Genomic DNA, 13,761 nt, shown 5'->3' with positions numbered 1-13,761 from the left:
TAAATACATTGTTGTTCCAGTTTGTAATCTTCAGGCTTCTGCCTACTAATACTAATGTTTTTTTTTCTTTTCAAGTCCATTTTCAGTTAGCCATTGATTTTTTTGATTTTTAAGACAATTCATTTTATGATGTAAGAAACAGATCATAAACTAATTACAAACACTGCAAGCATTAGTTTACAACTTTGTGCTAAGATTTCCACTAAGGTTTCCGCTGAGATTTCCACTATTTGTCCACCCTTCTTGAACTTGAACCGAGTACTGCATGTGCCAAAGCACATCCTCTATCGTTGGGCGCCCGGTCGGATCTTTACACAGGCAGTTTAAGGTGATCTGCACCATTGTCTTCAGTGACTCATATGCGAACGTCCCACGTATTGAGGGGTCGATCATCTCACGGAGTTTTGATGGTGATTCGGCTAAGCTCCTTTCGAGCTGTAACACGAAAAATGAAGAAAAGTTGAATAAAGTATGAGGGAAATGGAACAAAAGATTGAGGGATGGTTGCATTACCTGAAATTTCAGGTCATCTATTTCAGTTTGAGAATCTGTAGCTCTGCCAATGATAACTTGCAGTAGGATAACTCCTAGCTGATATATGTCTTCTTTTTCTGGATTTTCACTGCAGATATATGCAATTCTTGCAAGTAAATAAGGGCCACAGTTTTTTGTGGGAAGGGGGACAAAAAAATTGCACAAAAACTCATACGGTGTCACGGGTTAATTTCGCGAGACAAAGCTCCTATCTGACCAATTCATGAAAAACTACTGTTTTTTGATAAAAACATTACTTTTCATTGTAAAGTTACCTGTTTGCTTGATTTGAATTAACTTGGCCATTTAGAGGGCTTTCTGCACCAACCTGTCACAAGAACAGAACATATCAGAGAAAGAAAAATTGCTCTGTTTTATACTTATTGATACTTAATTTCGGGTTCGAGACTCGTGGGACACAAAACAAGCGCACCTTAGAAGGTAAGTTTATGTTATAGCTGCTTATTTTCGCGGTTGAGGTCTCATCAAGCAAGACGTTATCGATTTTCAGGTCGTTTCCATGGATATCTCCAGTGTGCAAGTACTGTATCCCTCTAGCAATCCCCAGTGTGAGAGCCATTCTCTGTGGCCATTTCATGACATCCCTTTTCCTCCAGTCTGCCCAGAAATGAAGTCATCAAGTGCTCATCTATTCGAGATTCAGATACGAGTAAATGTAGTTTTCTTAAAAAAGGCAAGTCCTAGTACCTGTGACATGATCCTTTAATGATCCACATGCAATATTCTCAAGCACAATAAACACTGTGCTAGCTGTGTTGGGATGGTCCTGATACGTGACGATACAGTGCCCCAGCACGCTCACCAGATGACGGTGCCTTAGCTTCGACACGACTGTCTCCATGTGCTGCTGCAGAGCTTGTGATGAATGCTTCTGCTTCAGTTTTAGGCACTTCACTAGGACCACTGATCCATCCCTAAGCCATCCTTTGTAGAGCTGTGAAAATGATTGCCCAATCACATATACAGTTTACAGTATAAAGTTGCACTTTTTGGATCGATGTATTTCAAATCCATGGATTGCAAATGTATTTTTGTTGTGTAGATAATTAAGATCATAAACTTCAAATTCACCCCTTACATGTTTATATATAGATTTCATGTTAATTACGATAAATTTCAAATTCACCTAATAATGATGCATTTTGAAATTGAATCTCCTTTATATTACTAACCTGTAAATAAGTAACTCTTGGATTTAAAATTTGATCTACTGTTTCATTGTAAAACATAAAACCAATCAAATCCATGGATTTCAAGTTATCTTCTAAGTGCACTCTAAAAGTATTGTATAAAAAAGTGATTTCTAACCAAAGTTAAAATCATGTGAATTTCCCACTTTATTAAAAGCATAAAATTATGCTTGGACCACTCCACGGTTGTTTGTGAAGCTAAAATGAGATGTGTAGCTCATTCTAGATGGATTTCACTCACGATTTCCGTTCGACTCTTCCAAGAATTCGAGGGGGTGAAAAGGGATACTTTGGTTCACCCCTCGAGCCATTTTCGAGTAAGCTCGAATCTCTCCACACATTGAAAGATGAGTAATATGTTTTACCTGGCCTTGTGATCCTTCTACTACCAAACCAGTTGGATCAAAGTTGTTTGTTGCCTCTTCCATTTCCTCAAGTGTGAAGATGTGATAAGGTGGGAGTCCTAGTGATGTCATCCGCATTGGTGGTGGCACATGCCCTGAATAAATGCAATCGCATTCTCATATCACAACTCACATTATTAATTGAACATTTTCCCTCCAATCGGGTAGAATTTATTATATAATTTAATTTCACATTCGATATCTCATTCTAAACTTGAAACATTAGTCTCAAACATAAAATAAGCCCACAACAATATATATATTTTTTCCATGTAATTCTGAACATTGTATGATTATTGTACTTGGAGAGTGATACACAAATAAACGATCTCAGTTCCATTAAATATCATTCAATCGAACAATAAAAGCGCCAACTAATTAATGAGGAATTGAGAAATAAAAGCTAGTTTGATGAATTTTTAAGTAAATTTTCATATGGGATTTGCAAGTTGGGTGGAGAAACAGTTTTATATTGTATAATGATGTTTCAAACTTCTTTTTGAAAAATGATTTAAAAATCATTGATATATAAACCTTTTTACGTAAATTGACTACTCATGCAAATTGATTAATTGAATATGCCTCAACATACGTATAACATATGCATGAGAATGAAAATACGACTACTGAGAAATTATGGACCACTCAAAATATACAGACTTAATTATTATTTTTTTGAACTGAATGCATACTTAATTATGATTAGTCACAATATATAACTATATGCGTTGGTTTAATGTGATATGATATTGGCTCACGGATCTAATCCATGATTGTGAAACGGATCGACCTAATTCATATATAAATAATTGAAATAAAAAATAATATTTTTTTATTAGATATGTTAAGTAAAAAATTTGTCTCACAAAATCCGATCGTGAGATGATTTCACAAAAGTTTTTGTGTAACGACTTAATAAAAAATAGAAATATAACGACAAATAAAAAGATGAACGTATGAACACCAGATAAATGATTTCTTTTTCAAAAACAAAAATCACAAAAAACGAAAAAAAAAATAGTAAATGAAAATTTTAAATGAGAATTAATATGTTTCAAAGCAATTGAAGAAAACTAAAAGAAATTAATTATCGCAAAACTTACTTCCGATGGGAGACCCGCGAACAGAGGTTTTCTCGAACGCGAAGCTGTCGCATCTGTTCTTTCCGCCGCCCGATCTTCTTCTCTGCGCTCTCTTCAAGATCACAAGAATCAAGAACCCAAACGCCACCAAGATCCCCACCACTCCCCCGATGATCCCAAGCACAATCCCCAGCTTCAGAGTCGACTCCTGCTTCCCGCTCCTCTCCGGCGGCTGAACCGCCAACGCATCTTTCCGGCAGAAAGAAGAGGGCCGCTGGTATTTCGACGTCGTGTTCGACAGACAATTGAACATGATGATCACCGTCTTGTTCCCCGCACTCGGCGCCAGGCACGCGGGCAGCCTCCCGATCAGAAGGTTGTTCGAGATGTCCACGAAGGTGAGGTTCCCGCCGCAGGAAGTGTCCGCCGCCAGTGCTCCGGTGAACTGGTTTCTCGCGAGCTCGATGTATTGGATGGAAGGTATGGAGAACAGGAAAGAAGGGATTGGCCCGATGAGTTTGTTGGACGATACGTCGATCACTTGGAGCTCGACCATTTTGCTGAAATCTGGAGGGATTTCAGATCTGAATGAGTTGTTTGCTATTGAAATGGATACGAGATTGGAGGGTAGAGATGGGAATCCGGGGCCGAGAAAATTCCTGCTCAAATCCAGGTTTTCAAGAACCGACAAGCTACTTAGATCCGGAACACTCCCATTGAACAGATTTTTGCTCAGAACAAGACTCTTCAATACCTGGAAAGTCGACACCGATTCCGGGATGCTTCCGTATACGAAATTTGAGCTGATATTCAACACCACAAGTGATCGAAACCGGTTGATCTTCGGAGGCAATGGTCCCCATAATCCTAAAGAAACCAGGGAGAGTCTCTGTAAACCAGAGAGTTTAGTCAACACAGTGAAGAATGAGTCCAGTGAGAACTTAGCGGAAAGAGTCTGATCCGAAACCGCGAAATTCGAAGGCGAAAGACGAGGGATTTGAGAAGGGGAGCTTCTGTTTCCGACAATGGTTAATTCGGATACGTGATTGTCCGAACAGGTGATTGTAAGAAAAGGGTTTTGGGGAAGAAAACAGAAGTTGGTCCAGTTGTTCCATTGTTGAAGAGCCGGTGGGTATTCGAGAAGCTGCTGGATTTGGAAGAGGATTCTGGATTCCGCCGGAGCGAGTTGAGAATTCGAAACGGGAAACGAAAGAAGGAGAATCAATGAAGAAACCAAGAATCTCAAGTGGATCCATGAATTCTCCATTGTTATGGAGGATCAAAGCTCGGTGCCGGTGAGACGAAGTTCAGTGTCTTTTGTTTGATATGAGGTTTTGACTAGAAGGTTGGAAGAGAGAGTGGTTTCAAGAAAATGTACTGAAAATTCTTGAAAATCATCAGAGAAAAAAGATACTTTCCAAGTTTCAAACTAATGCATAAATATATGCATATTTTTTTGTATATATAATAAGGTTTAAAGTAAAGGAAGAATCGATTCTTGATTTCGTGTAAAAAGTTCTGAGGGAGGAACTGAGTGAAATAAATGATTTGTGGGACTTCGGGGAATAAAGTACAACCTTTTTGCCTAATGTTCTAGTGCAACTTCTAACTTGTACATGGAGATTTAACATATATGATATGCAATATTATGTTTTATGTCGACCTTTTTAGCAATTGAGATCGATAATACGCGTAAAATAAGAACAAATAATCAACAGATGTATGTGGAGCCTTTTATATACAACCGCATTCGCACAAGCCTAGGTCCACAGCCATGATAATGTGATTACCATATATTTTTTTTAAATATATAATCATTATTTTTAAATCATCTGAAAACAAAGTTGCTTGCAAATTGAGCAAGATAGATCATACTGAACAAAGCCTATGCGACATCCTCGCTTAAAAGATAGATGTTATGTGGAATCGAACGCATAATTACTATTTTCTTCGAGTTATATTCGTATTCAATCCGTGGAGGTATAGGTCGACATGTGTGTGTCTATATATATATATATATTGCCAGCTAAAGTTGATAGAGAAATTTGGAAGTGTGAGTTTCCGAGTATTGTGATGAGGCTACTTGTGCTCTGTTTTTCTTGGTGTTCATACCAAAAACCAGGCACTGTGCTACGCGGAAGGCAATATTAAACCTCCGTGTTTTCTGAACCGTCGATTTCGCCTGCAATGGACGGTCTTGATGTTCAAGTCAACGTAAACACTTGATTGAAATACTCCATACTGTAGATTTGTAGCGTCTTATTTGACCCGGTCTGCATGGCATATATTGTGGGCCAAACATACTATTTTACAACTTAGATTTAGAAAAAAATATTCTCTTTTTCTCGGGAAATTATCAAACAAAATAAATGCTATGTAGCAATTTTGGGGTTAATGTGAGGAGGAGGATATATACCAGTATTACTTCATCTTGGAAGTTGGCGAAAATTAGATTCCGCGTTCAAGTAATAATCAACTATTTTTAGTATTTTTTTTTGCGAGCAATGCTACATGTACAACGAATTTTGTATATCAAATCTCATAACACAATAAAAATTAAATATATCAAAATCTTACGATAAATTGAATATAAAATTTCGCGATAAAATAGTAAAATCTCACGATATAATTTTTAAATATCGTTGTACACAATATTTGTTGTACTTAATATTTTTTGTTTGTTGTAGTGCGAATATGATGTTGATATCAATAAGTACATCTGTTGGAAAATATAAAAGGGTAAAACAGAAATAAGAAAATCTAATTTGAGTAATTAAAGTGGCAAAATCTAATGTAGCTTAATAAAAATTATATTTCCCCTTAAATTTTAACATTGGAAGGAGTAAAAATTTTATCTATGAACAATACGAATTCTGGCCATTAAAAACTCGTTTTAGAATCATTAGTTGAATAATTTGTTGTCAAATGGTCTTTTTCAATATGACTTTGGTAAAGGATGTTGCATGAAAAATTTTCTTTAATTTAATTAATGTTATAATGATGTACACATGTGTCGTTTTCTTTGGTTCATTGTCACGATTAATTTAAATTAATGCATTTTGTGCATCAAAAGTACCATGTGTGCTTTTTAGGTTGATTGTCACAGTTAATTGAAATTAAATGGCTTGTCATATTGTTTCTATAAATTGGCGAATAATTGAACAAATTAATTGATCGAATTATTATAGTCCAATAATTATACTTTAAAACCAATTATTAATTACCCCAATCAAAATAATGTAATGGATGTGCATGGTTTATAAAAATAAGATAAAAACCATCGTCTTTAATGACAAAATGAATTATTCAGAGTGAGTTTGTAGTGTTTTTAAAAATACTTAATTAAATTAAGATAAATATTTTTCTAAAAGCTCTAATTAATAATTTTTTGAATGCTAATAACTTAAAAAAATATTTTTTATCTGCTTATCTAAATACAGAATTATTATAACTCTCTTACTTAAAAAAACACTTTCACACCCCTATTTAAAAGCACAATTTTTATAACAAAATTTTTATAAATCCAAATGTCACTCTCAACTCTCAATCTACAAATTATTACGTTGCTAACATGATGGAAATTGTTGACGGGGCATTTTTTTTTTAACACAATTTAATGTCTCGTTATATTACGTGGTTAAGGTAGAATTTTTTTGTAAGAGAGTTTTAAATGTCTAAATCTGTGAGAGATCGATTTTATTTATATTTGTAATATCTGTAATAAATTTTCATAATCAGAACAAATGAAAGATTCGTATCATAAAATTGATACATGAAATGCCTTAACAAAAGTTTTTATGATCTATATATATGTCAGTTGTCACTCATTTTTAAAATATGCATATTATGGATGATTCATACATGTAATTGATGATATAAATTCCTCAAATGTGTAAAATAAACTCAGTGTTTTCGGAACCGGATCGGACCGGCCGGTTTGACCGGGAATCGGTCGCCGGACCGGTTTGGTCCGACCCCAAAAACCGAAAAACCGGTCTAACCGGTCAGAACCGGTCAAAACTGGTCAAGAACCGGTTGGACCGGCTAAGAACCGGAAAACCGGTTGAACCGGTTAAACCGGTTGAACCAGTTTTTCGAATATTTTTTATTTTTTTATTTTGAAAATTTAAATTTTTTTATTTTTAAACCTTAGATTTAATATTTTTATATATAAATACATTATTATTTGAAATTTTTACTTCATTTAAATTTTTTTTTAATAATTATTGGTTTTTTAAAAAATAAATAATTTATTATTTAAATAATTTATAACCATAATTGATATTTTAAATATATTTACATATTTATTTAGCTTTTAAACTATGTTAAATATATATTTTATGTCTATTTATATAATTTTTGAGTTTTTAAAATTCCAAAATATATTATTTATTATATTAAATTATATAAACGATTCTCCGGTTCGACCATCCGGTTAAAATGGTCCGACCAGTTGGATCATTTTTTTAAATAAACCGGTTCGATCATCGATCCGGTTATAAAAACACTATAATAAAGTATTGGAATGTTGAGGTACAATATATAAATGAATAGATTCGTTCAATACTTTATGGAAACACACTTGTAGAAATGCATGAGGTAGCTTAAGAGGTGGGATAATAGTAGTGAATCTCGAGGCATGCAGCCAGATAATAATAATTAAATTCAAGAAACTTGTCCTAAATTTGCAGACAATTTAAATGAATTCAGGCATTAAATACATATAATATGTATATATATTTGAAATAATATAGCTAGCTAGTGCATATATATTTACATTACATTTTGGTGGCATGTGCGGATGATTTATTTATTGTGTAACTATTTTTAAATAATATAATATATAATATTCTATTGAAAATTGAAATAATAATAAGAAATTAAATGTCAAACGCCTATGTATGAGTTTGTAGCTGTCGTGGATTCAGATGTAAGATTTTTCTTGGCTAAAAATTCTGAAATAATTAAACACTCGTCGAGTTCATGGTGTAGCAAAATATTCGATTTTCTTTTTTTAATTTTTTTTAAAAAATTAAAATAAGGAGTTATGATGCAAACGTATGAATTCAAAACTTCAAGGTCGAATAAATTGATTTATACAGAATTTTGATCCTTCAAGTATTCAAAGTTCAGTTATATTAGGTACAATAAATTGTTTTTAATTTCTTTCTTTTTTTCGTAATGCATTTCTAATCTTTTTCGTCGGAGTACTTGCATAATACAAGTGATGCCGTCAATATTTGACGTAATATCGACAACAATTAGGGTAATACGTATCCTTAAGATAGGTTGAACTCTATACATAAACATATATTGTAACGAAAAAAGTTTAAAAGTATTTAATATCATATTTAACTTATTATCATTGCGCAATTGACGTCGTTAAAATTCAAAGTGGAGAAGACTGTCGCTCTTGGTTTTCTTTTATCGGAACTAAATGTTTCTATTTATTTTCGTTTCGAATTGGTCGGAACTCTTTTACCTCGAAAAATAATAAAATTACCCTATGGAAATGATATAAATACTAGACCACTGCTTTGGCTTTATTTCTTTACTAGATATAACAAGTAGCCATGCATATAATGGTTAAAATTCTTTTATGCATTAAATTTCTTATCTTATTAATTACCAGCACAGAATAAAAGGTTTTTCAGACATAGCAAATGAATTTTGTCGGTAGAGGTAGACAACTTTGGTGATGGATCCATTGGTATTTGGCACCACCTAATCCTTCTACTTTTCAATATTTTCCTTTTGGCTTCTATCACATTGTCTCTTTCTTTTTCGTTACCAGTTTTTTTTTTTTTTTTTTTTTTTTAAAGAAAGATATATTCTAAGTTAAAGGACATAAAACAATTTACAGCGAAGATGATGTGTGTAATATTTATGTAAATAGGTGTCTTATGACACGATCTTATAAATCTATATTTGTGAGAAAATCAGTCGATCCATGTTTAACGATGAAAAATAATATATTTTGACATAAAAGTAATAATTTTCATGGATCGGGTCGAGTAAAAAACACGTATAACAAAACTGACTCGTACAATCGTCTTATGAGTTTTTGTGTATTTTAATTAAATTGAAAAACTTGTTGTAGATTGCATTGGTCGAAATTTTATCTTACTATAACAATTTTTTATCGATAGAGTACAAACTTAACGCTGATAGTGTCCCACTTTATTGGATTTATATCATATTTTTACTAATTAATATACGAGTAGGTTTTTTATGAGACATTATCACAGATTGTAATTCGTGAAACGAGTCAAATATATTTCATATTTACAATAAAGAGTAATATTTTTAACATAAAAATAATATTTTTTTATGGATGACCTAAATAAGATATATGTATCTCAAAATTGACCCGTGAAATTATCTCACGGGATTTTTTGTGTCAACATATATATATATATATATATATAATATAATATAAGTAAATATTCTTTTGTTATATATAATTTTTCCAACGGTTTTCGTATTATAAGTAACGCAGTATGAAAATTAAGACTCGATAATTCAAACAAAAAAGGTCAAAACGTCAAATATAGTTATGAGCATATATATTAGTTGGGAAACAATCAATATTATTAGTATTTTGACTTTGAAGACGAACATTGACAATTGCCAAAGGACTATATATTAAATAAAATAAGCATATAATTGGGACCCAACTATAAGAATATATTTTCTACTCGAGTGAACAAAATAACACTCTTATGAACCCAATAATTCGATACTGATCACCATAGAGTACAAGTATATATACACAAACATTAACTGTACCCAACCTTCTTGATTTTTAGCTAATTTATGTGTCTCATAGCGGTTCGATGTAAAAATTCCTATTTTCACTCTATGTAATCTTTGCTGCATGTTGTGGATCGACATATTTTGGAAGGAGGGTCGATTTTATCAGTGGCGGAGCCACATTTAAAGTTCAGGTGGCCCAATTTTTTTTAAAAATTATATATATAAATTTTATAAAATTTTGGATTAATTTGATAAATATTAATTTGAAATTTAAAATTTTAGTACCGATAGTTTTGTAATCATGGCTACACTATTGAATTTTATGTGGTTTTTCCTATGACAATGTATAAACTAGGACGAATTCGCTCATCTGAGAGCATCAAATTCAGGGGAAACTAGAAAATACACGCTGTCGAGAAATTAGTCGGATGAAGCTCGAATGTACAATTTAAGAACAAAATAAAACAAAGATGAATAAAATAAGAATTATAGGCGTGTAATAAAAAAACAATGGTAAATTTGTACTATATTAATTTGGAAAATACGTGGTATAAAAAATAAATAAATAAATAGACTGGTAATTTTCAATTTTTTCATGAGAATTCATAAACATAGAAAATACTGAAAAACAGGCTTGGACATAGTCTGAACTCTGACAACATAGCCCCATTTCTCATGATGAGCTGACCCAGTTGATTGCACTAAAATGGGCCTCCAGCAAGCCACCAAGGGTACCAAGTCTTTAGGAATTCAAAATTTCAAACTCAAACTTTTATTATTATCGGATGCGTTTATTCTGAAATAATAATAATAATAATAATAATAATAATAATAATAATAATAATAATAATAATAATAATAATATTAATAATACATAATGAATTTAATTTTTGTAATTTAAAAATATAAATAATTAATATCTGATTCGAAAAGGTAGGGAAAAAATAATATATAAAGAAAACTGTTATTATTATAATATTGTAAAATAATGCTGTATTTTTTTTTTGAAAAGGTAAAATAATGCTGTTAGTTTAATAAGATAACATGTACTCTAAAAAAAAGATAACATGTGTTTTATGCTAATCTAAAATTACATCATGACTTCATCTTACTATACTATACATTATAATAGAGAGCTTTTAATTAATTAAATTTTAATTAATTGATGAAGTTTGAGATGAAATTACGATTATATAGTAGAAAGCTTTTAATTAACTAAATTTTAATTAATTAGTAAAGTTTGAGATAAAATTACGATTATATGCTAATTTAATTACTAAATTTTTTAATATCTAATTCTTCACGTGACTTTTAAAAATAACATGAAAATCAATTAACATCAATTTTTTTAATATATATACACACATCGCATGCAAGAGATGCTATATTATAATTATTAAGAAGTTGCTCTTATATTATATATTAAAAAACATTTAATTTAGCTATCCACAAGTAACACCGTATCCTCGATCACAAATAATTTTAAAATATCATCAAATAACAAATGACACTAATTGCCTCAACTACTTGTAAAGCTCACATAAGAGAGATTCGAAATCAAGATTTCTTCTAAAAGTGCGAATCTTTGGGTCTCCTTGCTGCCATCAAATCATTCATTGGATACGATAGAGGGATGAGTTTTTGTTTACCGTATCAAAAATATCGATATGAAAAATTTATACTGTTATTGAAAAAAAATTCTGTATGCAGAAAGATATTTGTATATTGAAATTTTTTTGATACGGTATTCCGATAATTTGGTATTTTGGTACGATATCGCAACCCGTATGTGTTGATGTAAAACTAAACAGATTTTTTTACTTATAACTGTGTAACGAATATTTTTTTTTTAAAAAAAAGGAAAAGGAAAAAGAAAAAAAAGGTCTACATTAGAGATCGGGCATGGATGTTCATGTAACTAATGTAGAGATAGTAAACATATGATATTCATATAATTATATTAGCTAAATAAAGAATATAATGATATCGATCATATATATATATATATATATATATATATATATATATATATATATATATATATTCTTACTCGTCTTACTAATAACTAATTTTTATGTCATGGTATATTTATAAACAAAAAATAGCCTCATTTTCCATTTACAAAAGCATTCAATTTTTATTTTATAAAATTTTATAAATATGATAAAAACATTGTCAAGTAAGCTTATATCTTATCTATTTCTACGTACTATATCCTAAATGATCATATCGCTTGTAAAACAAAATTTTATTATTAAAAAAATCATTTTTTAAACTTTAATATAATTTCTAAATTTTTTGTATAGGTTTTGCACACAAAAAATGTTTAATACAATTTTTTTAAGATAATATATATGCATAAATGTATTTCGAGAAATTTAACAAATACCTTTGGGAAAAAAATCAGATGAATAATGCATATAGTTCAAATATTAAGAAGCTTTTAATTAATAATAATTATCCTCACGTTCAATGAACTAAAATAATATATAGTTCAACGGAATACTAAGAAAATTTTGCGTCAAATACAAAGCATCAGATGAATAATGCATATCATAGATCTGCTTTCATTATTTTGCATATTAATCAGATCATATATTATTATGGATTAATAATTTTCTTTAACAGAATCTTTCATCAGATATTGAAACAACAAATTAAGAGGATTGCTAATCTTAGAAACACAACTAGTTAGTATATATTCTTCATGCACGAACAGTTCGATCGCAACGTAAAAGAAAATATAATGAACCAAGACTTAACTTTATCAGTAATTATTGTACAACACATGCATCCATATATTTTCTGTTCGATCAATCCGAATTAGACAAAGTACAATCATATAATTGGAAAAATTATTATATGGTTCAAACCAAATTCAATTATCGTAACTCTAGCTAGCTTTTCAATACATGTACATTAATATTCCAAAAGATTAATGTCCTTCAAACGATACCTAATAATCCACACTAACCGAACTTAACACAACTCACATGCATCATCATTATCGTGAAAAATATGTTCGTGCACGACATCAAAAGGGATCTGGAGATTTCCTCACATGCTTCTTTGGTCAAGCAACTCTACACGAATCGGTATCTTGACCGTCAGCTCAACGTCATGGTTCAGGAACTCGGAATGGCCCGTACGCAGATCTCTGTACATATAGATGTACACGAGATTCAAAGAAAAAGTGAATTTGATTGTATGAAACATCTGATCCAGTTCTTGAGACCGGAGACTCGTGAAATTCCAATCCCTGGTGACATTCGTTGGCGTTTTCTTCCATCTTCATCATCATCATTTTCGAGATCCTTTTGAAACTCGAAAGGGTTTTTGAAGAGGAATAATGAAACATGGTGTTCCACACAATAGCTGGTAATTTCTTTCTGCTTCACGTATTGATTTAATGCGTTTGTGGGTTCGTTTGATGCCTATATATATGTATATATATGTGTATGATGTTGGACTAGATTAGACTTTATGCCTAAATGGGCTTTCATTATGTGAATGAAAAATTGGTTAAGCTTTGGGCTTGTTAAAGTGGATGGTTAAGAGTGGAATATGAGTATCCCACATTGGAAAAATAACTTGGCATAGGTGTGCTTATATGGTGTTAAATTTTATGAAGGTGTAAAAATGATTGGTCAAGAGGCTCTCTCTCACGTGGGGCGGCGAAGGGGGGGACGCAAATCAAGGGCCCGATTTGCACTGGAAAAGGCTTGACTTGTGTGCAAGCGTACGAGCGCGACCTGGGTGCGTCGAATGTCGGAC

General features: G+C 31.6%; 1 protein-coding gene across 1 annotated transcript; it reads right to left on the bottom strand.

Annotated features, from left to right (window-relative positions):
* Positions 1 to 24: 24 nt before the first annotated feature.
* Positions 25 to 5,107, bottom strand: LOC140880835 (probable LRR receptor-like serine/threonine-protein kinase At1g14390). Its single transcript, XM_073285648.1, has 7 exons — positions 3,253 to 5,107; positions 2,111 to 2,244; positions 1,243 to 1,489; positions 968 to 1,152; positions 810 to 862; positions 514 to 622; positions 25 to 435 (listed from the first exon to the last, which is right to left on the bottom strand). Exons 1-7 carry the CDS (start codon positions 4,496 to 4,498, stop codon positions 178 to 180), a joined length of 2,232 nt encoding a protein of 743 aa, XP_073141749.1. The 5' UTR covers positions 4,499 to 5,107; the 3' UTR covers positions 25 to 177.
* Positions 5,108 to 13,761: the final 8,654 nt, after the last annotated feature.

The sequence above is a fragment of the Henckelia pumila genome, chromosome 2, assembly GCF_033568475.1.
Source record: "Henckelia pumila isolate YLH828 chromosome 2, ASM3356847v2, whole genome shotgun sequence".
NCBI lineage: Eukaryota > Viridiplantae > Streptophyta > Magnoliopsida > Lamiales > Gesneriaceae > Henckelia > Henckelia pumila.
This window is presented reverse-complemented; position numbering and strand designations above follow the sequence as displayed.

Bases quoted from the DNA above. Each gene is read 5' to 3' on its own strand.
- LOC140880835 (XM_073285648.1), bottom strand. From the start codon at position 4,498: ATGGAGAATTCATGGATCCACTTGAGATTCTTGGTTTCTTCATTGATT. The intron at 1,153-1,242 runs GTACTAGGACTT...ATTTCTGGGCAG, and splicing joins ATTAAAGGATCATGTCACAG to ACTGGAGGAAAAGGGATGTC. The intron at 863-967 runs GTGCGCTTGTTT...TTCTTGTGACAG, and splicing joins ACATAAACTTACCTTCTAAG to GTTGGTGCAGAAAGCCCTCT.